Source organism: Vicugna pacos, chromosome 26, assembly GCF_048564905.1.
Source record: "Vicugna pacos chromosome 26, VicPac4, whole genome shotgun sequence".
In the NCBI taxonomy this organism is placed as follows: Eukaryota; Metazoa; Chordata; class Mammalia; order Artiodactyla; family Camelidae; genus Vicugna; species Vicugna pacos.
In genome coordinates this window covers 25,806,093-25,832,635 of record NC_133012.1, presented here as the reverse complement: position 1 = coordinate 25,832,635, position 26,543 = coordinate 25,806,093, and the positions used below count along the sequence as shown (strand labels likewise).

General features: G+C 51.3%; 1 protein-coding gene and 1 long non-coding RNA gene across 2 annotated transcripts; one reads left to right on the top strand and one right to left on the bottom strand.

The window, feature by feature from the left end:
• The first annotated feature begins 1,542 nt into the window (after positions 1-1,542).
• LOC140689528 (uncharacterized) lies at positions 1,543-9,198 on the top strand. Its single transcript, XR_012064570.1, has 3 exons — positions 1,543-1,615; positions 2,056-2,183; positions 5,368-9,198. It is a non-coding gene; the product is annotated as an uncharacterized lncRNA (long non-coding RNA).
• Positions 3,192-24,551, bottom strand: XKR5 (XK related 5). Its single transcript, XM_015248527.3, has 7 exons — positions 24,474-24,551; positions 22,467-22,650; positions 15,569-15,753; positions 14,555-14,764; positions 12,884-13,053; positions 8,357-8,468; positions 3,192-4,782 (listed from the first exon to the last, which is right to left on the bottom strand). The coding sequence occupies exons 1-7, from the start codon at positions 24,529-24,531 to the stop codon at positions 3,641-3,643; spliced, it is 2,061 nt and encodes a 686-aa protein (XP_015104013.3). The 5' UTR covers positions 24,532-24,551; the 3' UTR covers positions 3,192-3,640.
• Positions 24,552-26,543: the final 1,992 nt, after the last annotated feature.

Genomic DNA, 26,543 nt, shown 5'->3' with positions numbered 1-26,543 from the left:
TATGAAAAATTGAAAATCAAATTTGGGAGGACAGAAAAGTAACAGACTATTTTACACTGAACAACCAGAGTGAGTTTTAACGAAAAGTCTTTGTGGTGCTTAAAAAACCCGAATGTTGTCAGGCTTTGCTTGAGAATTGACTCAGGGAAGGACTCAAAAGGGATGGAGAAATCTCACACTCGGCACAGCAGAATATAACTGGAGGAACCGAAGACACTGCTGCTCACTTTGCCTAGCAGTTTCTTAGGCTGATCTGTCCGTGGGTCTCTGGAGGCGGGGATAGAAAAGGCAGTTCTTGGTGTGCAGGTCAGCTGGAAGGTGGCTGCCAGGGCCCCTCTCCTCCAGGCCTGTGCTGCAGGCCCTTAACTGCTCAGCAAACTGGGAGAGGATGTGGGAGAGGAGCAGCTCGGGGGGCTGATGTGGGAGCCGGGTTTCCCATCTGGGTCCCCACACAGCTGTTCCAGGGCCGGCTCTCTGGGTCTCCTCTGGGTTCACTCTGAGGACTGTGAAGACCTCTGACTTTTAGGAACTGGTAGGCTGACTGGGGCAGGGAGAAAGGAAGGAGTATGGAATAAAAACTTAGAAAAAGTGGCCAACACAAGACCCCAAAACATGAGTCAGGGAGCCCTGTGACACCTCTGCACAGGGGGTGAGGAAATGTGTGTCAGATCTCTTCTTGACTTGTAAAACCAGATGCCTTAGGGCATGGATGTTACACCCGTCTTTGGAGTTATAAATGCTGAGACTTCAGGAGGAGAATTGCATCTGTCTCTGGATTTGTAATTTCAGTAAATCCCTTTGGCAAATGTGTGTTAACTCTTTCTGCTGTTGTAGATTTGACAGCTGTGAAGTCCAGGACTGTGAGATGGAGAACAGGACAGGAGGGAAGGGGGGACTTCCACCTGCTGGGGCAGACCACTGCTCTTCCTTCAACCCACGGAACTTGGGCTTGGCCGTGTGACCTGTTGAGGTCACGGAACATGAGCAGGCGTGGCAGTGGTCACCTTTCCAGCCACCCTCTGGGAGTGTCTGGCTGACGTGTCCACTGCCCCTCAACCCTGGGATGTGGAGCACATATGACCTTGACCCACAGCCTGAACAGGAGCCCCCAGATGACACCCAGGCCCCTGAGTGAAAGGTGCTTATTGTTTTAGGCCACTGAGATGCTATGCTGTTTGCTTTGCATTCAAAGCTGACAAATACACTTGCTTTTAAAGAAGGTACTTAGTCTCATTGCGTCGTATCTGATTCTTTTCCCCTTGACCACCCTGTGTGTGTTATAAAAGATCTTCAAAGCTGTCTTCATTCTAGGCTCTCTTCTGATGTCAGAGGAGGGCAGAGATGTAAAGCTTCCACTCTTGTTTCTCTGCTTCTCTTTTGTTTTTTTATTGAGGTATAATTGACATATTGCGTTATATTCAGGGGTACAACATGATGGTTCAGTATTTGTACATATTGTGAAACGATCACCACAGTGAGTCTCATTACCATCCATCATCCCAGAGAGTTACACATTTTTTTCCATTTTTCCTGCTTATTAATAGAAGAACTTGCAGTGAATTTCGTCACTGTGCCTGCAAAGGCCATGGAAAGATATTAACCAGCAATCCAGAGTGTAAGTAAACTAGATAGATAAAAATAAATCCCTTTATTTTCCTCTTGTGTGAGGGGTGAGGGAAGCAGGGAAAAGCAGACACATTTATAACAGCTGCGTCGCAGCTCGGCTTAGCGGTAAGTGCTCTAGGGCTTGTGGAAGATGCCGAGGGCGTTGCTTTGGGGACCTGGGTGGGTACTGTCAGATCGCCCAAGACTGGCTTCCCTTGCTGCCGGACCCGGGGAGCCCACTTTTGGAGACTGCATGGGGTTCAGAGTCCAGCGGGTTTGATACTGAGGTCTCTTCCCCTGTTGAGAAGGCCTCTGAATAAAATCTGTTTTCACCACACCACACCCAGCCCTCGGGTCAGGACCTAAAAGAGAGCTGGGAAGTCCTTGAAGTCCCTTCATGTTGGACTTCTGACTTTGAGAACTGTGAGAAAGAAATGTCTTCTGTTTTAGCCCCCAGGTTATGGCATCTGGTTACAGCTGCCTGCGAGGACTAGACCTGCTGTAAAGCCGCACCTCGTGACTCAGTCATGACTGATGAGTGAGCTCCTCCCAGTGTCCCAGTGCCTGCTGTGTGCCAGGTACTGTGCTGGGCCCTGGAGCTACACAGGTCGGGATTTGCAACTCTTAATTAGCCTTTGGTGCAAGGGCTCATTCGAGTTTAGGAAGAGGTCACTAGAGGGCAGGGAACTGTGGAGTACAGCCGGGGGCAGGCAAGGCTAGGGAAGGCTCTGGAGAGGCCGAGTTTGAGCTGAGTCTTGGAGGATGAGCACGGGGTAGGGGTCTGTTAGGAATCAATGTATAGGCCCAGGCTCCTGGTTGGATGAGAGGCTGTGGAGGAACAAGTGTGCTGTAATATAATAGCACAGTCAGTAACTGTGGGCCATCTTTTGTCCTGTTAATGAACTCTCTGTACTTCGCGTTTACCTGTTGTTAACAAAGGTGCTTAGCCACTCATTTGCTATCTCAGGTTGGTTTATGTGGTTGGCAGCAGGGTTGCTGATGATCTGAAAGCTTAGGGCAGAAAACGTACAAGCTCTTACCACGTGTGAGCTAAGCTGAGTTACTCTTCACTTCCTCGTTGAGGCTCAGACACTGTCCTGGATCCCAGAGGTGTTTGGAAAAGGTAAAAAGCACCAGCACCAAGCAGGTTGCCCCCCAGGTGCCCTGTCTTTTGCTTCGATAGTTTCTGATTGGACCTCTTTAACAAGCTATAAAGGGAGGCTTGAAAATGATGGAAATAACTATCTACAAATAACATCTTTAAGGAGAAGAGTTAGAAAGAAACAGCAAAGGGGTAAGGGGCACTAATTCCCTTGTTGGCTGAGCTTACATCACAGTCTCACACTGAATGGAGGAGGGATCCGAGTTTGGAAATAAAGGGGACAGAGTCTGAAGCCAGTCGTGGAGAAGAGGGCTCTGACTAATAACTGCTGGCAGGCCAGCCTGCAGGAAGGACTGTGGGTTTTACAGAATATCAGTCAAGTTCTGCCAAAGAGACAAGGGAACCTCACAATGACACCTGCGTTCTTGTTTACAGTGATACTATAAGTACACAATTCTCCTCTACTTCCAGACAGGGCTTGCATTACCTTATCATGAGATTTCATAAAATAATGTAGTTAAAATGCATTTTCAAACAGAGAAGTTAATAAAATCAGTGTCAGAAGAAGCTAGCTGTAACAAGAACCCAGAATAAAATAGGACTCTGGGTTTTACCTTTGAGTTTCCTAGAAACCACAGGAGGGAGAAAAGGAACACGTAGTTTGTAAACAGAAGCAGCTGATACTGATTGAAGCCTTCCTTCCACCTCCCACACTGTTGGAGAACGGCTCAGTGCATAGGCGTGGCGGGTGGTGTCGGCAGGCGATCTGGGAAGGCATCTAGCCTGGGGCTGCCCTCATCTCTGGCTGTGCGAGTAGAGGTCTGGAGGGGGGGTGGTGGGCTCAGGTGGACGTGTCAGAAGTGTGATGCCTCCTGTCCCAACACCAGTGACCAGCCTGATCCGCTGGCCCGCTTCTTGCTCCCCTGTGACTGGTCAGATGAAGAAACTTGTCTCAAACTTGTCCCTCCAGCTGCAGCCCCTGTGGGTGGGCTCGGACTTGGGGGTGGAGGTGAGGCAGGGCTCGTCTGCGGGCCTCAGGCTCATTTTCGGCAGTGAGGTCTGTGAGCCAGCCGTGGCTGTGTGGCTCAGGTCACTCGCCGACTCCTGCTGCATCCCGTGCTGTGAGCCACCCAGGGCTCTGCCAGGGCAGCCTGCCCTGCGATGGACGCTTCTCCCTGAGCCCGGGCCTAAGATCGGGCTGATGTTGGCCATGGTGACAGGAAAGGGCTTAGTGGCTGGCAGAGGTGAGGCAGGCTGGGCGGGGCTGTGCCTTCCCACTCTCCTCCCAGAGTGGGACATCTGCAGAGCTGCCGGCCCACCTTCTTGGGGTGAGGACATGGCCCCTTCTGCAGTGGCGCTGAAGTACAGCGTGGAGCTGTCCTGTCCTTCCCCTGCACTGGGCCACCCATCTGCACCCCTCCCCTGCACCTCAGAGATAGCCTCGGCTCCTTCCCCTGGGCGGCCCTCCTGCTGTGTAGCTGACAGCCTCTGGGCAGGAGCTCTGTCATAATTATTGCTGGCAAAAGAGACATAACTTGAGGTTTCCAACAGGTCAGCCTCTACTCTCAGGGCAGCTTGAGACTCAGAGCCTTTCTCTGAGGCTAGGGGTTCAAGGGGTGACAAGGGAAGCTCTTGCTGGGGAAGCGAGGGCTTCCTCTGCTGGTTGCAGTGCTGGCTCACCCCCCACGTAATGGAACAAAAATGGCTAGGATTGTCTTCTCCAAAGACTGCGTAGATCTTAGACACATTTCCTGTTTTCAGGGCTAGTTTCACCAACAGCCAGTGGTGGTGACTGAGGAAAGAGTCCTCCCCAGCAATTTGGCTTTCCAGCCCGGCCTCTGGGGGACCCCACTGTGGGCTGGGGGGCCTCCCCAGACCTGGTAGCTCGTAACTTTCCTCCTGGCCCGTGCCCTGGCTCTCCGGTCTCTCCCCAGCTGGACCCAGGGCCCCGGGAGAAGAGTCTCCCTCTGCTTTATCACTCCCCACAACGCCGCAGGACTTCCGTACAAAGCTGAGCCAGATGTCTGTGGATTTAGGATGTAGCAGGTTGTAATAAATTACCAGTGAGGCACCGCCTACAAAAGAATAAAAAAAAGAGCCCAAGGTTATGTTCTTTGAAGTCCTGCATCCTCCCTGGGGTTTGCAGAATTCCAGGTTCTAGAATTTTGAGTGGAGTAATAATATCATTTGGAATTCAAAACAGGACTCTTGTTGGAGCAACAGAATTGGATATTTGGAGGGAAGATTTAGGTACACTCTAGCTCCCATAAACTGCAAGTGTTTCTAGTCTTGGAAATGTAATAATAAAGTTTAAATCCTATGCATTCTATGACATCTTCGCTGAGGGAGGCTCCATTTAAGTACTGGGTGTGCGTGTGTGTGCATGTGTGACTGAGGGATTTGGTAGAAATGCTACTTTTACTTTCAAACAACTGGATGGATCAAATACTCAGAAATCAACCATCCACACGCTGGGTGACAGACTCCAAAGTGAGGGGAGGGGTAGGTAAGGAGTCATTTTAAAAACAAGACCCAGATATCAAGGAATTTCCATGAGCAGCAGCAATACTTCCTTTGTGCACAAACATCTTAATCACATTGTTGTCAGGTTAATTTATTTTGATCAGAAGTGTTGACTACAGCAATAATTTATTTAACAGAGCGTTCCAGCAATCCTCCCACATTATTTCCAGCTTCCTGTTGTACTGGACCAAGTGCCTGGTTTCAGGGCGCTTGTTATAAACAGTGTGAAACCTGACAAAGCCAGGGAAGCATCGACGGGGCCAGGAAATCACAGCAGTGGCGCTAGAGGAACCTCCAGACATCCCCTCGCACCCGCTCGGAGTGTCTTTGGGGGAATGCAGCCAGAATTCCCACATGATGTGACCGTGTGTTGCTTCTGGGGGGAGGGCATGGCTCAGACCACCTCTACACATGGTTCTGAGTCCTCACAGTCAGCGGTGAGGGAGGTATTGCCACCCTTCCCCTACAGTGAGCCTCCCCCTCCATCCTGCACGTCCCAAGTACATGTGTTCAACGAAGACAGACTTCCCTCAAGGCCCGTGGTTCACAGGGGTGTTGGCTGCAGCCCCAGGCTGGCATGCAGGAGGTACTCAATACATGTATGTCTGGGAGCTCAAGATGGGAGCCAGACACTTTCAAGCCTGTGCTCCTCTGACGATAATTACACCCCATCTTCCTGCAGAGGATGCCGTCCAGGGCCACCCCAGGAAGCCGGGGAGAAGGACCAGCAGGCTGGGCTCTGTCTGAGCCCCTCAGGCCTCCTGAGCCTGGGGTGCTGACCCTCGGACCTGGCCCCCCCATCCCCAAGTAAACACACAGAATGAAAATCCCTCCTCCCTGGAGCAACACTGGGCGGGGAAGCCAGTGAGGCGGCCCCCAGGAGCACCACACATTCTAGGAACGTTGGCCGACATTGGTTTTCTAATCAGAGGGTGAAAACGTCAAGTAGATGGGAGGAATCTTTCTGCCTCTGACCCTGCTGTGCTCAGGGTCAGGCCTCCCGAGAACCGAGAAGTCCTTACGAGCTATTCAGCCTCCCAGCTGCAATGGCCCTTCCCCCATGTGTCAAGTGCCCGGGCCCCCAGGAAGATTGCTTGGGCAGAGCCAGGAGCAGTGGACTCTGGGCCCTGGGAGGGAGCTGGCTGCTTCTCACCTGGGCTCCGGGGTCCTCAGCTCTGCGTTTATGTGCACACTAGCACCCTGTGTACAAATGATGATGTGGAAAAGGACAACTCAGATGTCCTTCAAGGGCTGGCAGACTGGGCCTCACTCAGACCTCGGACCCGGCCTCAGCCACAAAGGAAGGGCTGCCCTGACAGACTCCAGGAGACTGTGCTGAGTGAACCAAACCAGCGCCCAGAGCACATGTACCATTCCAGCCATGTGACGCTGTGGCAGTGACAAAATTATAGAAATGGAGGGCAGGTTAGGGGTCGTCGGGGATTACAGAGCAGGTGGGGGTGAGAGGAAGTGGGCGTGGTTCTAAGAGTATCAGAGGGTCCTTATGGCCACTGAAATGTTCTCTGCGTCTTGCAGGTCGTGTCAGTATCCTGGTTCAGATGTTCTGCCTGCAGTTCTGTCAGAAGTCACCACTGCAGGGACTGGGCAGGGATGCAGGGATGTCTCCTTGTTCCTCCCTCCCTCTCCTCTCTCTCTCAATTTCTTTCATGCACAACTTTGAAAATTTTCCCTGTTCTTGACCTTAATATCTTCCATTCATCCTCCTAAATCTGTCTCCAAAGCTATCTACTTGGTGAATTACTATTCACACATCTCCAGTCATATTACTTGTCCTTGTGTCATTTCTTGCTTTGTGCTGTTAAAAATGTTTTCAAAAAGATTTACTGATGTAGAGTTCTCTGTATGCCTTCTTAAACCTTCAGTGATCTCAAAAAGAACAAGAAGTTTAATTTGAAAAAGGAGGGCAGACTCAGCAAACCCTAGCGAGCCACGGCCCCTGACAGCTGAGAGAGGGGCCAGAACCAAGGCCCAGGTAGCTTGAGGCGGTGTTTGTGAATCTGCTCCGTCCCGGGATAGTCTCTTTCTCTCCAGATGCTTGGACACTCCAGGGCATTTCCTCTCCCTGGTCAGTGCTACCCACACAGGCTAGTCCAGCCCCGACTGCTGACTAGTAAAAGGGCCCTGCTCCCCGATAACACACCCATTCCTTGGCGTGAGGGGCCGGGGCTGTCCTTTGGCACCTCCCCTCCCACATGCCTCCTCCAGGCTGCAGGTGATGGGAAGGCTCTGGGGTGAGCGCGGGAGCTCCAGGCCATGAGTTGTTGGACACAGCAGGGGAACCTCTGCACTGGACTGAGCTTCAGAAGCACAAGGACCAGCCTGAGACATGCAGGTGCCGTCCTGGGCAGCCACAGCAAAGGCCTGCAGAGTGAGGGTGCTGTCATTGCTGAGCCAGCACCTGCTGGGGGCTGGGTAGGGGGCAGGCTGACAGCAGGGGTGCGTCTCGCTGTATTTTCCAAGTGCATGGGAGGAATTCTGCCTGGGAGCGCACGTTGCTGTGTTAAATCAGGCTAGTTAACACGGTGGGTAAAGTACACACCTTGAAGTCATTCATTCATCATGAAATGTAAGTGACTATCTAAAACCACCAGGCCCTGTGCTAGACGCATGAGTTGGAGTGGCTGTGAATCCCAGCTCTGCAGCTTCCGGATGGTCTGACCCCGTGGGCGTCACTTAACTTCCTCTGTGCCTCCTAGGCTGGGGCTAGTTCAGCCCCCTCTCCTAGGGCTCTTGTTGAGTTATAGCACACGTGTGGGGTCAGGAAGACCCCTGCTTTGCTCCCTCCCCACCCATCCCTTGTTGCTGCTGTGGGAAAAGAGAGGGAGGTCATGTCCTTGACCCCTGCCCTTGCTCCAGGGAGGGCACCCCCCAACGAGGCAGCCCCTGCTGGCTTGTAGTTCTGACCACAGCCAAGTGAGGCAGATGAAGACTGATACAGTTTCTTGTGCCCTGGTGGGGACGGCCTTGCCACCCACAGTGCAGGGAGCCTCCTTGATCTCCATCAACTGCTTCTGAGTCCCGTTTCCTACCTTTGGAGTGAGTTTATTGTAAATAAGCAGGTTGGGGTGAGGAGGGAGTGGATAGGAAGGTGACTTCGGGTCTTACCAATCAGAAATCCAGACAAGATTCCAGCTACAGCCCACAGGCTGGTCCACGACGCCCCCTGGAGGAAGTGTGTGGCCAGCAGCACAAGGAGGGAGTTCTCAAGCAGCATAATCTGTGGGACCAAAAAGAGTCAGCACATCTGGTCAGGTCACATGGCCCTGGGGATGCTCCCATCCTGTAGTCCTCTGCGGCGTCCTTCAGGGCTGGGGGCTCTGAGCTCTGTGCCCACCAGGGCTCCCACTGCTGACTGGGCCTCCCAGAAGCAGGGTCAGGGTCCAGTGAGCCTCTCTGGCACAGGGGGACTCTCCCTGTTCTCACTGCAGCTCACCGAAACACCTGCAGACTTGTTAACCCCCAAGGCGTGTGAGGGCACTGCTCACAAGGCTGGGGGTTCCCTCTGGTGAGTCCGGTAGGGCTGACAGGAGACTTTTATTTCCTGCTTTATATGCTTCATAGTCTCATGTTAACTGAGTGTATGTGTTAGTTTTATAATGCAAAAATTAAAAGTATCTGCAGAGCTCATGGTGACACTGAATTCTGGTAAGCCAGAGTCGCAAACTTTCATAACAACTTCAATTTTTTCCCCAAATATTTGCCTGTTTCAAGGTAAATTTGGCCCGTGGCCAGCAGGTGGCAGCAGGGGAGGCAGGCTTGCTGGCGGAACGGCCGTCCTCTGTGGTCCCAAATGGTGGCCGCTCTCACAGCCAGGTGGGCATATGAATTTGCTTTCCAGTTGTTAAATATAAACATGTATTTCTTTAAGTAAACAAACTGGATGTAATTCAAAGATAATATATTTAAATACTGTATATAAGACATTAAAAATAAACAACCGAAACTAATACGATTATGTTAAAAGTCTTCAAAGGTTTGCCACAGCCACTCACTGGCATTATTTTACTCTAGAAAGGTCAAATAAGGGGACAATAAAAAACGGCATTAGGGGCTGCTTAAAAATCCTAAGAATCCCATCCCCCAACACCTTTGGCTCTGGACAGCTGTGTTCCAAGGGCTCAGCAGACGTTTCAGCACTACACGGCACTGCCCGTCAGCCCAGTCTGCTAAACCTGGAGGCGTTCTCTCTGCTTAAATCACCCACATCTCATCAGCCCTCTGGTCCTGTAGAGTCAAACGCTTAAAGTTTGTTTCAGGTCCATTGCCTTGTTCCCGTCCTTACTGCCATTTCATGGTTCTGAACCCGTTGCTGCCTGTCAGGGTCCGACTGTCGCCTCTGTCTTCACTCTCACACGGCAGTCTCTCCTCCATGCTGTTGTTAGGGTGACCTGTCTCACCTGCAGAGCAGACCTCGTCGCCTGCCTTAACGCACCTTGGGATCGCCCCACCTCCACGTGGGTGGTGAGGCCGCTCCTTGACGATGCAGGTGTCCTGTTGACAATGTGTCCAATTCTGCCACCCAGAGCCCTCTTCCGGCAGGCTGACCTCACAAGCACCGTGACAACTGGTGTCATGGGTCAACTTGACTGGGTTAAAGGAGGACCGGATAGCTGGTAAGAGTGCATCTGGGTGTGTCTGTGAGGGTGTCTCAGGAAGAGACTAGCACTTGAACCAGTAGACTGAGTAAATAAGGCCACCTTCACTGACGCAGGTGGGCTTCGTCCAGTCTGCGGAGGGTCCGCATAGAACAAAAAAGTAGAGGAAGAGGGATTTCTCTTTCTCTCTGCCTGTGCTGAGATGTCCCTTTTCTGTCCTTGGACACCAGAGCCCCTCGTTCTTGGTCCTTTGGACTTGGACTGAATCACCACTGGCTTTCCTGGTTCTCCGGCTTGTGGAAGGCAGACCCCCATAACTGCCTGAGTGAATTCCTGCAATAAACCTCCTCTTCCATATCTGTGTGCATCATCCTATTGGTCCTGTGTCCCTGGAGAACCTGACAAACGCAGTGACGCTCCACTGATGCAGACTCTCTTCTTGACCAGACTTGACTCAAACAGGCTCCTCCAAGCCCTCTTCTCGCCGAGGCGTCAGCCTTGGTGTATACAAACTGTAGGCTCGTAGCAGAGATGATTTCGTCCACCTCCCCCACGTTGAGAGCCCTGAACAAACACAAACGTAGTTTCTGACAGCTCAAGGCAGCGTCCCTAGGGCGATGGCCTGGCCTCAGTTAAGCTCCTGCCTAAGAAAGCTCCGTGCTGCCGGGTGCACTTGGTTTGTTCCGGCCGCAATCTGGTAATAGGTTGATAGGCCCTGAGCCCCTTCTCAGGGGCAGTTACTTTAGAAAGCATGCAATTATAAATCCCTTCTCGGCCCCTTGGAAATCTGCCACCCAGCGCCGTCTTCTCCAGGACCTAAGAGCTGTCTCTGAAACACAAACCAAGGGGGCAAGTCTCTCTCTCCTGGCGCCAAGGTGTGGGAGCACTGCCTTTGGTCATGAAGATGGGGGAAGTGTGTTCGTGCTCCTGAAAAGTGCCAGTTTGCAAGCCAGACGCTGCAGTCACATTAAGCACCCTGTTCACTCCCCACTCTGCTCTAGCCCCCCTGTTCCCCAGCTCCGTTCTCCCTTTAAAATGCGCAGTCACCTCTGCACAAATTGAGGGCGGGGTCAGTCCACGCTGGACCCCCTTTCCCTGCTGCAACTGACTTAGTAAAATCTGTTATCACTGCCTTTAACTGGTGTCCGGGTTGTCTTGGTACTGTCTACATCTCCTTTCCTGTGGCCTCCCCCATCCTCCGTGGTCTTCATTTTGCTTCATCAGCTCTGCCTGAAGTGCCCCTCTGTACCCCCCACCCCATCTCCTCTTCAGGCCAACAATCCTGTCCCTCAGGACCCAGCTCCAGTGTCACAGCTGCAAAGTATTCCCCGATTTTCCCAGGCCCTGCTCCTCCGTCAGCCTCTTGAATTCCTCTGGGGTTTGATAACACCATTTCTCCAGTCACGGGGGTTGCATTCTTGTGCTGTGTCCCTGCGGCCTCTGAGCCTGGACCTTCTCACACTCTGGTGTCTGGGACATTTCTCGCACGTGCAGGAAGCTGTCTGTGCCTCTTTACGTGAATAATCAGTGACGGTGGAGGAGGCTCTGCCGGACTCTGACATTCACAAGTGATGGGGGCTGGTTCCCACCTCTGAAGAGGAGCAGTGAGCACAGGGGAGCACTTCCCAAATAGGCTGCATCAGCACCACCGGACCCTGCTCCCCAGACCCGGACTCCAGGCCTCACTCAGACCTGTGGGATCAGAATCGCCGATGAGGCATCTGGCATCTTTAGAAGACCTCCCTGAGTGTCCCTGACAGCCAGCCATGCTGAAGGGTGGCTGCACAGAGGCCCCCGAGGCTGCTTCCCACTTGTCCAGCTGTGTGGCTATGGGCTCAGCCTGTGGCGTTAGACCAACTGGATTTGAATCCTGCCTCTGACTGAGGAGCTCCCTGACCTTCAGCAGGTTACTTAACCTCTGTCTGCCTCAGTTTCTGCATCTGTAAAATGGGCTGCATCCCATTGCCTTCTGTGAGAAACAAGTGAGCTTAGAACAGTGGTGCATGACAATCCTGCCCCAAGTGTCAGCTGTTACAGGTGATCTACTAGGATTTTCTGGACCAGAAGATGAGGAAAGGAAGGCATAGGAGGGTGGGAACGAGTCCTAGTGCAGAACCTTGACAAATAGAAATGCTTCATATGTTTTTTGAATGAATCAAGGAAAAAAGGACTCCAGAAGTTACTGCTCTGGCCCGGGGACACGTGTGCCCTCATATAAGCAAAACCATTCCCCATTAAAAAACAGAGCTACTATAAGCAGCCACCAAGCCCATCTTCCTTAGAAAGTAGATTCTGTGGTCTTTTTGCTTCTGAGGCAAAAAAAAAAAAAAAAGCATTAACACTTTCTTTGCTAATAGAACACAATTTACCCCAAAGGAGTAACTTTCTTTTGGGGTCAGGGCTCATGCATCAACACCAGGGAAGGTGCCTGTCATTTATTTTTTTAAAAAATAATTTAGCTCTCAGAGTACCCCACAGCCACCATGTCCCAGGCACCAGGCTCCGCTTTGCTCTTGTCACCTGTCATTCCCAGCAACAGCTGTTTGGCAGTTGAGAGCACTGGGGAAAAGTCTGGAGCTGTCCCTCCCACGAAGCTCATGAGGAAGAAATCCTGCATCACACCTCAGATGCTGGAGCTGAAACCCATGTTCTCCCTGCTTGGCTGAGCGTTTGGGGTCTGGGCTGCAGGGCCATGCCCTCCACCTGGTCAGTGGCCTGACCTACTATATATATATATATATATATATATATTCACACAACAGATAAACAGCAAGGTCCCACTGTATAGCATGAGGAACTATATGCAACACCTTGTAATGGCCTGTAATGAAAATAAGGAATATATATATATATATATATATATATATGTGTGTGTATATATATATATATATATATATATGTATATATATATGTGTGTATATATATATATAGTAGAATCACTATGCTGTACATCAGAAATTAACACCATATTGTAAACCGACTATACTTCAATAAAAAATAATAAATGGAAGAAAAGAAACCCGTCATCACCACTTGCCATGTAGAACGTGGCCATCCTGTTTCTGGAAGGGCTGTCCCAGAAGTCGAGGTAGCAGAGGATGTACACAGCCCCCACGAGCAGGTTGAACAGCCTCCAGTGCCAGGTGCCGTCCACGATGTCACTCTGCTGAGCCATAAGCCAGAATGTCATCACCAGCCAGTGGGCACCTGGAAGGGGAGGCCTTAGAGGTGAGGGTCCTCGGTGCGGGGAGACGGGCGGGGGTAGGGCAGGGATGAGGAAACCCAGGACCTGTCACTGTCTTCTCTGTTATGACTACATCTGACTTCGAGGGGTCAGTGAAAACCCAGAAGAGATTCAGGGGGCACAGGAAACCAACACTTAATTTTGGCACATAGTATCTCATTTGGTCCTCACAACGGGTAGCTGACCTAACTTGGGGAGGAGCGTAGACCAGCTTCAGTAACACTTACCAAATATTCCGTGCTTATGACCTCTTAGCTCCAGAATGTGTTTAAGGAGGCAGTTACGAAACTGGCGACCCACTATTTTTCAGTCGCTGCTATAAGGGCTAAAACCCTCCACATTCAAAGAAAACATCTGTAGCAGCCCAGCTGTAATATTTACGTCCGTATTAAAGAGGAATAATATAGTGGAGTTTGAACCAGTTTTTTAAAATGAATTTTTAAAAAGCTAATCTCTTTAGGAATACAATTTCTTTCAAAAATTTCTCTTTTCTGCCAATAAGTGTATCAATGCTTGCTTTAGGTTCAAACCTAAGTATTTCTTGGTGCCTCCAGTTCTCTTTAAACAGAATACACTGTTCCTTTGTGCAGACCATATTCTCTGGGGACCGGGAGAGGTCCCCTCCAAGCACCCTGCTTAGTCAGACTCCCTGTCATCACTGGTCAAATCAGGTTCGGCTAGACTGAGGGCTGAGGGAGGGTTTGGGTTTAGTGGAGCTGTCCTGTTTGAAACAGAGAAAATGGCCAAAGTTTGGCATGTGAGTAAAACAGAGGGCTTTTGGAGTCTATGAGCAACAGCATCGTACGTACTGTAGATTTTTGTCCTGGGCCAGGGCAGGTGGGATGCTGTGCCTCTCTCCGTTTGAGTGACAGCTTCACTAAAGATTTCAGCCCATGACACAGAACATGCAGCCCTCACAGCAGCTGAAGTCGTGCTCTGGATCTGGCTGGTGCTTTGAGGGCTGGGCCAGCTCAGCTGTGGGAGCGTATCTCCAAAGAGAGCCCCCGCAGCTCCCATCCTGGACACTGATGGAATTGGGTCAGCTCCTCCACGTTCTTGAGCCTGGGCTGGCTGAGAATGTTGTGCTGGGTAGAACACAGCAGAAGCCATACTGATCCAGAGCTGGGCCAACAGTGAGAGGACTGGCAGTCTGCACCCGCTTTCTGTGGGAATTGTCAGCTGCTACGTCTGACTCCAGATGGCTTTGCTGAAGAGAAAGGGTGGAGAAGTCCTGGGTGCCAGACGTCTGAACGGCTGGTCTGGTGGAAACTTCCTCTGAATCCAGACACCTGGGGGCCCGCTGCAACAGCGTGAGGCCCGCCCTCCCAGGCAAGAGCGCCTGGACGGAGCCTGGCCAGCTTTCAGAATCAGGCATGTGGATCACAAATGGTTCTTTGGAAGGAATCAAGTTGTGGGGTGGCTCATTACACGGCAGTAGACACCCGGAACACAAGCGCAGCTTACCTCCGACAGCCAGAACCCAGACGTGGTAAGCTCTGAAGAACAGAACCAGACTCAGGACGCGGGATCCCAACATGCCCATCCTCCACAGCTGCTGGCAGCCGAGGGCCGTCCAGGACACGGAGAGGCGGCCGGGCTTCATAGAGCCCAGGAGGCGGGTGTAGCACACCAGGGCCCAGGACAGCGCCGACCAGGAGCACAGGGCGCTCAGCCCTGGGAGGGAAGGGACAACAGTGGTGTTTACAGGACGCCTAGCCTCTTCGTAAAATCTGACTTCACAGAGGGCACCGTCGCCTCTGTGCAAACACGCACGTCTGCCTGTGCTCAGGAGAACGAGGCTGGGCAGGAGAGTGTGCTCTGCGCAACACACGGGCCCCTTCCCCAGCTAGTGGGCTGGGCTCCCCTGTGGTCGCCCTTTGAGAAAAGCTTCCAAGTCATGGCTCCTTCAGTCCTTTGGTTTATGATGAAGCAGATCCTAAAGGCTCTGAACCTGGTGTTTCATCCCGAATGTACTTGCCCTCCACCCCACACGAAGGAGGTTTAATCAAGGAAATAAGACCAGGACATCCAATGGTGTCAGGCAGTAGGAGAGAGCCTGTGCCCCGGAGTGAGCGCCCGCGGGAGACGCATGCTTGCTGGGCCTCACTTGTTCTGTTTCTACGGCTTTTGAGGCCTGAGCCTCTGGCTGCACTGAGTTGGTCCCCCTGAAAAATGGACACACTGATCTCACGGAGAGGCAGCACGTGGTACCTTCCCAAGGTGCCTTCAGGTAATGTGACTATCTGCAATTTCTGTCTCAGGGACTGACTCCCATGGAGGAAGCTAACTCCTTGGGAACTCATCACCCCAAACAAAAGCCAGTATTAACCATCATCTTCTGTACTATAGTGATCTTGGGCTGCCCTAATTCTCCCTAACAGGGCAAATCTTAGATGGCCGGGCTTGGCTAAATAAGACGTTGGTTTCTGTCCGCTGGGAGAAGTTGGGCAGTCTGCGGTTAGTGTGGACGTTACTTACCTGGCACGGTATCGGTGAAGTCCGAGGTGAGGAAGACATATGTTTGAAGCAGCAGGTGGGGCCCGACCTGAAGCAGAGCCTCCAAGAGGCGCAGGGCCGACAGGTCGGCCTCCTGTAGCAGCAGCTGGCCCCGGCCAGAGGATTCCTCTTCCCTCGATAGAACAGTGGACACGGCGTCCCAGTGCCTGGAGGGGGGAGGGTGCTGGGTCTCAGAACCACACTGTGACAGCTCAAATAAGACCCCCCCTTTTCAGATGGCATTCTGGGGATGAACCCATCACCTCTCCACACCGGAGCCCCTGAGCTCTGACTCCAGGCTGAAGACAGAGCTTCTAATCCAAATGCTACAGCAGGTAACCCTGCCCAGCAAGGCCTGGCCAGCGGACCACACTGTGCACGTGTGGGAAGGGAGGGGCGTCAGGAGCCTGAACCAGACAGGCTTGCTGAGGGCTGTCTCTGAGTCCTGCAAAGTTTGGGGCTAACCCTGAACCCCTTCCCCACTCCAGAGCCTCTTGGGATGGGAATTAATTTGCTCAATAAATGTGTGTTGCCAGGTACACTGTCATCCTAGCTTTAGCTCAAAAGGAGGTTAGAAAACTCATCCTCGTCCTCACAGACCGTAGAACCTCGTGTGCCTCTGAAAGCAGGACAGGCCGAGAGCAGCACAGAGAAGGAAAGGGGGAGTGGCTGGGGCCTGGCAAGACCCAGGTGGCTGGCACAGGAGGGGAGGGAGGGCTGAGGGGGCCCAGGAGGTAGACCAGGGCCCTGAACTGCAGGTTATGGGGTCTGGATTTTGCTCTGGAAAGCTGAACTTGGCAGAGATATGTATGTCGTGTTTGGGGTACCGGATGAGTGTGTATGTGTGTGTATTAGACACTGAACATAGTCCCCCAGATTCGTATGTTGAAGCCCTGACCCTGTGTGATGGTTCTCGGAGGTGGGCACTTTGGGAGCTGATGAGTTAGATGAGGTCATGAGGGTGGGGCCCCCATGATGGGATTAGTGCCCTTATAAGAGGAGGGGGGAGACCAGAGGTCCTTCTCTGCTCACATGCACCAAGGACACAGCAAGAAGGTGGCCGTCTGCAAGCCCTGAAGAGAGACCTCCCCAGGAACCCCATCTGCGAGCACCTTGACCTTGGAGCTCCCAGCTTCCATAACTGTGGGGAAATGAATGTCTGTTGTAAGCTGGCCAGTCTGTGGTATCTTGTCATCTCAGCCTGGAGTAAGACTGTGAGAGTGTGCTTAGCGAAGAAAGGAAAATCAGGAAGAAACTAATATTATAATTCCAGCAATAATCAATGGATAAAAACTAATGAAGTTTAAGTTGAAGGAGCATTATGGGTGGAAAGGAAGGTGCAGGTGAGGGAAATATTGGGGGAAGGTTAGGACCTGGTGACTGATGAGGGAGGGTGAGGGAGGGTAACCGATGGCTCTGGGGCTTCAAGAGTGAACGACGTGGAAATGGTGATGCTGCTGACAGAAATAAGCCAGTGTTAAAACCATGGGGCTGCCGGACTGGCCAGGGGTATGACTGTCCTCCGAGGTGAGGATTTGAGGACTGCGGGACACGAAGAGAGAGTTCTGGAGCTACCACTGATGAACTCGGACTCGGGAACAGGGAGACAGCAGGGACCAGGGGGCCAGAGGAGACCATGGGGACAGGACCCTGAGGACCGTTCTCACTGAGGGACCTGGACGAGAAGGAGAAGCCAGCAGAAAGCTTGGAGGAGAGGAGCAGGAGGTGAGGAGGGCAGAGCACCCTCCGAGAAGGATGGCCGACATCCCAGGCAGAAACCAGGCAGCAGCAGACGTGTAACAGGAGGTTGCCGGGTTTGGGGGTGGCCAGTTGCCATGCAGCCTTCTCATCGGGAGGCAAAGCTTGCCCTGCTGGCCAGCAGGAAGGGCGGGCATCGTTGTGGGGTCTTCAAGACTGGGCTGCCCGACCACCGGGACACACCAGCTCCCCAAGGAGGGCCCACCTTCCTTGTGCCCAGGAACAGGAGTCAGCGCAAGAGAAAGAAATTAGGAAGTGTTCCTGCTTCACTCCCATGAAGCCACCCTAGAAACCCTTCCTGACACTCTCATCTCATGAGAGCCGCTGGGGGTGCTGTGGGGCCCCATCTCTTGCCACCTTGAGAATCGTGCCTGTATAAAAACAACACGACTCCCAGGGGACACTCGGGTGCTGGGGACTTCAGGTTTTTGCAGCAGTTTCCCCCCTTTCCACCCATGTGTCCCCCGGGTCCACTCATGAGCAGGAAGAGGGTGGTCACAACACCCGCCTGCAGCAGGGGCAGGAGTGCCCCCCTAGTCCAGGTGGGGTCGAGAACTTCTGTCCAAGTGGAGGAAAACTGGAACTCATTTCAATTTACTGACTCCTGAATCAGAGCCTGAAGCACCTTTCAAGTCCCTTGAGACACCCACTCCCTCTGATCTGCGGCCAACATTTCTACGGCAGCCAAAGCAGAGGGGGTCCTCTTTGAAATGGCTTTATTCGCGGTATGGAGGGCCCAGGAAAGAAGCTTGAGAAAAACAGTTTTCCTCTTTGATGATTTGGAATCCTGGAGGGAACCGATTTCTTACTGAGTCTTTGAAGCCATGATCTCTGACCCAAACATAATGTTAAGAAAAAGCATATGGAGCCAAACATGGGAGCTTCCCTTTCGGTCTGGAATCCTGGGGACAGACTGGTCCCCTTCCTTCCCTCCCCGCCACCTCCATTCATTCAATAAGCATCCTTATTGGGCTGCTCCCACCTGCTGGAGGTGGCAGAAAGCGCAAACGAAATGAAGGAGGTCCCCCAGGAGCCCAAGATTCAGTTGTGGATAGAAAGCCATACGCATGTGTAAAGTTTTAAGTAGGAAGAAAAACGTGACAAAATGAGAAGGGTGGGAGGGGTCTGGGGAGAGAGGATGCCAGGTCAGGTAAAGGAGGGATGGGCAAGCTAAGGATGGAGATGAAGCCTCAGGGAGCGTGTGTGGGGTCAGCGGGGCAGGAGGAGGGCCACCGGGGCAGGAGGTGGTCCGGTCTGGGGCTGGACAGCAGAGGCCTCTTCTGGTCCAGCTGAGGAGCTGGGCTTCCCTCTGGGAGACGGAGAACCAGTGGGAATGCGATTCATCTGGTTTTCTGAACCGGGTTTCTGGACCCGTTGCAGGGAAGGAACTCAGGCTGGGATCACTGGAAAGCTGGTGGGTTGGGGGAATCCAAGTGAGAGCTGAGGCACGGTGGGTGCGGGAAGTGGGAATGCCTGGATTACCAGCTCCCATCAAATTCTGGCGCGATCCGTCCTCGTGGCTGCTGCCTCTGTCCGGATCCACATCCTTCCGGGTCCTCAGCAGCTCCCGCCCAGATCTCTGGCTGCTGGCCTGGTCCTTGGACCCTCCTTCTCTACTATGTCCTTCACTGTCCCACAGCCATCTCTCTAAGGGCCTCATTTCACCAGGTTATTCCTTTACTTAAGCCTTTCCAGTGGGTCTCAAACCCCTTACCTAGTGGACAGGTTCCCTCACAGTCCAGCCTAGTCTGTCTCAGCCCACATTGCTCTCATCCTGAAAATCTTTCCCCTGCGCTCACAGTACAGTAAACTTCTCGTGTTCCCAAAACACCATGTCTGGCACTTCTTTCTGCCTCTGCAACAGCTGTTGCTGTTTTCTGGGTCGAAAGTTCTTCCTCCTCCCATGTGAATTAAAACCCACTTCATCCTTCAGCCCTCACGCAAGGGCTTCTGTGCCTGGGTGGTGGTTCCAAACAGTGGCAGCATCAGAGTCACGAAGAGGGCTGTCCAATGACAGGGTGCTGGGCTGCAGCCCAGAATTTCTGATGTGTTTGGAGAACTAGGAGAAGTTTGCTGTGATGTGATGTGATGTGGGTTCAGGTGCAGCTCGAGCATTTGCATTTTTAATGAATTCCGCGTGGTGAAGATATCGCTGGTCCAGGGATGCACTGTGGCAATCCTCCAGTCTGCAGCATCCCGTGAACATCTTTTTATTCTTCTGATACAGCTTTGTTCCCAATTTGGCCTCAGACAGTGTCTTAACCACGTGTGTCCCCAGCCCCTTTGGTGACACACAGGTTAGTGAATGTGAACAAATAAATACCAAAGATACTAAGCCGTGCTGATGGTGCTCTGAGATACCTAGTTGCACTACGGCAACGTGTCAACAAAATTGACTTTGTTAACAAGTTAATTAAACTAACTTCGGTCTTTGGAATGAAGTTTCTCGGCAAGCTCTAATCCCTTTTCATGAAGAGCTTAAATAAAAAACCAGACTTACCCACCTCAGCTGGAATAGTCTATCATAGACCCACAAGGTGAAGAATGGTGATCCTTCTCTCCACCTGAACGCTTTCTTGCAACGTGAAAGCTGAGACAGTGAACGGTTGAGGTTTCCGCTACGGCTGTACTTTTTTTTTCCAGTTTTTTTTATTGTGGTAAATAAAATGCACATAACATCTAATTTAACCATCTTAACTATTTTACGTGTACAGTTTAGTGGTATTAATAATTTAAATTTAATAACATAATTTAATAGATTATTAACACTTTGCAGTAATTCATAATGTTGTGCAACCATCACCACCATCCGTCTCCATAACGCTTTTCAACTTGTAAAACTAAAACTCGGTCCCCATTAAACAGTAACTCCCTGCCCCTTCCTCCCCTGGCCCTTGGCAACCACCATTCTACTTTCTGTCTCAATGATTCTGGCTACTCTTAAGGACCTCATATAAGTGGAATCATATAGCATCTGTCTTACTGCATGCTTATGGCATCATGTCCTCAAGATTCATCCATGTGGTAGCACATAACAGAATGTCCTTTTTAAAGGCTACATAATATTTCATTGTACATATATACCACATTTTGTTTATTCATTCACCTGTCAATAGACATTTGTGTTGCTTCACGTCTTGGCTATTGTGAGTAATGCTGTTACGAACATGGGTATACAGATATCTTCAAGACTCTGCTTTCAGTTTGTTTGGATACATACCCAGAAGTGGAATTGTTGGATTATATGATAATTCTATGTTTAATTTTTTCCAGGAAACAACATATTCTTTCCCACAGAGGCTGCACCATTTTACATTTCTACCCACAGTGCACAAGGGGTCCAGTTTCTCCACATCCTTGCCAACACTTGTTGTTTTCTGGTTTTTCTTTGATAGTAGCCATCCCAGTGGGTGTGAGGTGGTATCTCACTGTGGTTTTGATTTGCATTTCCTGGATGGTTCGTGGTATTGAGCATCTATTCTTGTGCCTATTATTGATAGGGCTGAATTTTACAAACTTTTAAATATTACATTTACACCCATCTATAGGAAGCTTGCCTTACATATCCTTAAAGCTCACCTCAGCTTTCCCTTTGAGAACTTTGAGCTTTCACTAAAGAAAAACTTCCAAGACACATGCTGAGGATGTGATGCGTTAAGTATTCTTCTGCCGTCTCATGCTGTTTTCAAATGGATTTATAGGCTTACAATTTTTTTAATGTTCGTAACATATAGCATTAGAGTGAAACTATAAAAACAAACTAGGGAAAAGTAAGTGACTTTGTTTAGACAAGTGGTCACTAAATCAGTCTCTCTTGAACAGTCACTTGATCTTAATATAGTCTGTGTTATTTGGAATTTAAAAAGGAATGCATTTATGTTCTAAGGCCTTGCATTTTTTATAAGCTATTTCACCTCACAAAGTTTGTGTTTTATTGGTTTTTCTGATATTAAGTGGATTCTGCGTTCCGTTATGAAGTCACTTTAAGTGATCCCTTTTAAAATGCTGTTTGGGATTGTGCAAAGAGAATTGGCTCCTCCTACAGGCACTTTAGCTGAATTGCAGTTTGCTCAAAGGCTGCTTTTCAGGCGCTGATTGGGAATCAGTCTTGCAAAATTCTATGAGGATTTGCTTAAAGACACTCCATTACCCAGTGTTTTCTTCGTGAGAGCCCAATATGCTGGTTCCAGGATGAGGAACAGATTTCTTGTTTTCTACTTTAAGTTTCAAAGCTTTCTTCTAAGGAAGTAGATTTTCATTTATTTGCTTCATTTTTAATTTCAGAAACACTGCAAACCGTGTAGCTTCTTATGCCTGCACTGACTGTTCCAGAACTCAGAGTCACCTTGCGGTTCACCTTGAATAATTGTGTATTCTGTCTTTATCATCTTTTCCAACATTTCTTGACTTTTCTCACTTCTTTTTTTTTGTTTCTTTCTCTTTTTTTTGTCCTTTAAAATTATATGTTTAGTCACCTTAACTCCTTTTTCTTTAAAATAAGAAGAGATATGGACAGCTAGTTGTTTTTCCTAATTTCTAATTTTCATGTCTCTCTTCACTAACCATTTTAGTTTCCTAATACATTTCACATTCATTGCATCATTTGAGAGGTTTCCCAGTGAAAACAATACCTTATCTGCAGTGGTGGACCACAGGTGAGCTTGCTGAGCACTTGGCCCATCCTGTTTATGGAAAAACTTGGCTCTGGCACCCAAATGGCTTGTTTTTGCAATGAAAGCTTGTTACAGATGTTACCAGGCCGATTCCACTGCTGAGCCCGTGGTTAAACCTGTGCCACCTTCCTGGACTGAGGAAGCAGGCGTTTACATGGAATGGTTGACCAATGAGTTGAAACAAGAGCAAGACAGAATTTTGCCCAAGTCAAGAAAAGGTTTGTGAAGGGTTACACCTTTTTCTAGAAGGAGCCCCTGATGATGCTCAAGAAAGTGCAGGCTGGGCGAGGGGACCAATATCAGAGCAAAGATTCAAAGAGGTGGCTTCAAATATTCTCCCAACCCTGCACTTCTGTGCCCCTTAGGATGGAATACACGTAGGCAGAAGAACCGCCCTGTTGCACGTACAAAATCATGCTTCGGGGGTGAAAGGGAATGCCTGTTCTTACCGCTTCCACACGCCAAGCTGTAGGAGGTGCAGCACCGCCAGCAAGCCGTGACCTTGATGTCCATCTTCTCGGAACCACAGATAGCTCAGGCCCTGGACCAAGAAGCCAGGCAGTAGCGCAGAAAGGGTCAGCCAGCCCCAGAGGAGCCGGCCTGCGGTGAAGTAGTAAACCATGGTGTAGAGGCCTGGGGACGAAAGAGGAAGCCCGAGACCATTAGTGGGAAGCTGGGGGGTGCCTGGGTGACCAGCCAACACTGCCTCCCGCCCCTACGGCCAGCAGGGCTGTCTGCTGGACCCAGCGCCTGAGCCGGCAGAGCCAGCAGGCAGTCTAGATGGGAGTGAGGCTGAAAGTGCTAGAGCTTCCAAAGGATCCCAGATACCAGACACCGTGGTCGTGTAGAGGGACTGTTGGGTCACCCAGGACAGCATGCACAGCAACCACCTGTTACTTAGTATGTGCTCAGAACTGTTAAACCTCCTCTCGGGGGACTGCTTCTTCATTTATTTTATTTTTGAGAATTGTAGGATACGGTAAGAGAGGAAAGAGTCTGACAAATCTAGGTTAGGATCTGCACTCCCTAATGACAACAGGTGAGTGGTTGCATCCGTCCAGCACTGAGATTCACAGGGATCGTTTCTCTTGACTGTTGCTTGGGTTTTCCCATGTTAGAGTTTAAAATGGATGTACCGGCACATAAAGCTGTGATCAGTAGCAGGAGAGCGACACCCAAGGTACAGACAGGAACCCTGCAGCTCTGCGCGGAGGAGCCAGGGCCTGCACAGCCATTCCTCGTCGCTGTCATCACCCAGGCAACACACGGCAAACCAGGGCCCCCAGGCACAGGAAGCCTCTGGGGGAGTCACTGCCCTGCCCACTCTGAGGCATGCTGAGGCCCGTGCCGTTCCCGGTTGGGGCGGGGGAGGAGGGGCCGACGGCCGCAGGACCACCTGGGCTGGGTGCTGAGACCTGGGGGTCCTGTCTTGTCTCGGCCCTGCTCGGTGGGGGCGCTGGACAGGGAGCTTTGGAGGGATCTCACTCTGGCGAGTCCTCTGTGCGCCTTTGAAATCTCACGGCGGGAGTGTCCAGGGGGACCCAAAGGACCTACTGTTCAAACCAGGGACCCCGCCAACACGGGGGCGACAAGTCTCTCGCAGCCACAAAGTTCAGAGCCAGCCGCCCCGCCCCAGGGTCCTCAAGTGCGTGCATGCTGAGGAGGGGTGCGGAGCCCTGGGGGTCCAGCTGCTGGGGCCGCGTTAAATCCACCTCGCTACCCTGGACCCGTGGGGATCGCGTGAAGGAAGACGCGTCTGCAGGGGGCCCGGCGGAAGTGGGAGGAGATCTCTGCTCCGGCACCGAAGGAGTTACAAGTTCAAACTGAAAAGGCGCTAAAAGGCTTTGCCATCTTGCTCCGCCTCGGCTGGCGGGACCGCGCTCCCCGCAGGGCCAGGGTGTCCCCAGTCAGCAGCAGCCTGCCTGGGTCTGAACAGCCCTGCAGAGCTCCGCCGAAGCCGAGCCCCGTCCCGCCCGAACCCGGCCCCCGAGCGGCTTCCCCTGCCGCTGAGACCCCCAGGCCGGCCGGGTGGTATGAAGAGCAGGGCGCACCGGGGCCCGTATTCAGCACCTCTGGCACCTGCGGCACTTTGCCGAGTTCAGGAGGCCTTTATGGAGGGAAGGGCGGGATACACGAGCCCAGGTTCCAGGAGAGGATCACGCATCCGCGGGGGAAATCGTGCATCCGCAGGGGAGGGGTCTCATGCACGGGGGAGGGAGACCATGCATCCTCGAGGGAATCACGCATCCGCGGGGGATCGTGCATTCGCGGGCATCCACTAAGGACTGCGCGGGTTGGGGGCCACCGTGCGTGCCTTGGCGCGCAGTGCTGGCCGCAGGCGGGGGCAGGCTGCCGCCATGGCCGGGGTGGTGTGTGGGTCCCCGGCGTCAGGATGGATTGGGGTGTCGGAGAGGTGGGCATGGCAGACGCCCAGCCTCGGATTGCCCCGCACTCACGCGCGCTCTGCTCGGCCGCCAGCAGCAGGGCGGAGAGGCCCAGGACCCCCGCGTGCATCCTCCGCGCCGGCCCCGCGGCCCGCGCCTCGCGCCACCGGCCCGCCTCCCGGGCCCCCGCCCCTTCCCCTCCCGCCGCCCCGAGTCGGGGAGGTTTCCGGCCGGAGACCCGACTGCAGGATGCTTTTTGGCTGAGCCGTTAAGGCGTGAGGTGTCTCATTCTGGTTTATCCTGAGTGGCTTAGAGGGGAGGGGGGAGGGAGGCAGGCAGTGTTGAGTTTTCTGAATCCTAAGGAGGGAAAGTACGGGTTAGACCCGGCCTCTTGATTTGCGCAGAAGCGGTTTCTCTGCAGTTCCTCAACTTTATAACGGGCCTTCGGAAAGTACTATGAGTCTTGGGACCACAGCTGGGTTGGACAGGAGGTGGTTAAACTGGCCACCGCCTCTGGGGCGGCTGAAAGGCACTCGGGTTAGCCACTAGTCAGAGAGCACATGTACGTCAATGGAAGGAGTTGGATTAGAGCCATAAATTAGTCTTTCCGAAATCTTGCAGGAGATGTTAACTGGCATCTTTCCCTGTATCTCACCCTCGAATCCACTGCAATCTGTTTCCACAAAAGGTTTTTTTTTGCACAGGGGCTTGCGTGTTAATCAAGATTCCAATGTGCAAGAAGTAAAACTGCTCGCTGGAAAACCTCGCAGGATATTGTCTGTCTGTCTGTCTGTCAGTCTATCTATCTAATCTACCTACCTACCTACCTACTTACTGTATAATTTAAGGAAGAAGTGGTATTTAGACATGGTGATGCCAGTGATGAAGTTGGGGTCTTTAACTTTTAAAGTGAGCAATTAACCAAACTATCCCTCCTTTTTATTTTGGGGGAGTTTTCTGCCTCCATCCCTGGGGCAGAGATTTGCCACTTCCAAAGGATCTTGCTGCTCTGATCCCACTGGTTTAGCGAGGTGGAGCACTCCCTCATTCCCTACCAAATCCCTGCAGTGGAGAAAGTCACAGTTGAAGAACTTACCATCTTGAAGGGGAAAAAAATACGGTTGCATGACCTAGAGGAACCTATAAATCAAGTGAAGCTACAAAACTCATGATTATTTTCCATTTACCAAAATAAACTGCAAAATCAGACATCTTTGGTTATTCCCTACAGTTTCCATATGATTCTTATAAAATGCTTCATTTCATCGAAGGTAATGTTTATTTGTCCTAAGAGGCTTCCCTCTCCTCCTCACGGCCAGCTTCCCACTCCTCGTTTCTGGTTTTCTCATCAGAACTATGAATTCTGATCTTCTAGGTCTGTCCCCATTTCAGAGTCTCAGCTCTGTGATACAGATGGTCAAATGCCCTGTAAACCCTTCAAGTCTCTTCCCTCTAAATCAATACAGGGAAACAGGTTTGCAGTCTGGGTTTCCATACCTTCAGCTTCACTTTCCACAAAACCTCATTGCCAAAAGTCCCACTCTCTCTTGCCTCTACAATCTCCCCTTTTATTGACTTCCAGTCCCCAGATCCTCCTTCTCCTGGTTGTCCTGCAGAAGGAGTATGTCACAATGTGTACATGTTGGGAGCAGGACTCTCACCCACTAGAAAAGGAATATGAAATTGAATCACGTACAGAAATTGGGGTTGGGAGTAAAGGAAGAATCATTCTGCTATTCTTTACTCCCCTCAGCATTTCAAGTTTTAGAAAAAAATGTTTCCCCTAGTTCTGAGGTATTATTTGAGGCATAAACATATATTCCATTTTCATATGTTGAAAAGAGAATCCAGTGATTTAAAAGTTCAGAAGAGGGTCTTTCTCCTGGGACAGCAGCGGACAGTTTAAATAAGAGGTACAGTCAGTGTCTCCTGCCTTGAAGCTATGGGTGAGTTATTGGAAGGAAAGATAGAAAATGTCATAGAGAAAGGGGTTTATTGTCCCAGGAGAATATCCTCAGCTCAGAAAATAGTGGTTCCCACCCCAAATCACAGCCATGGGGTGAAATAGATGATGATGGGTCAGGAGGAAGGGGTCGTGCAGAAATCTTGGAGTTAGAGAATCCTGTATAACTAAAGTGTGGG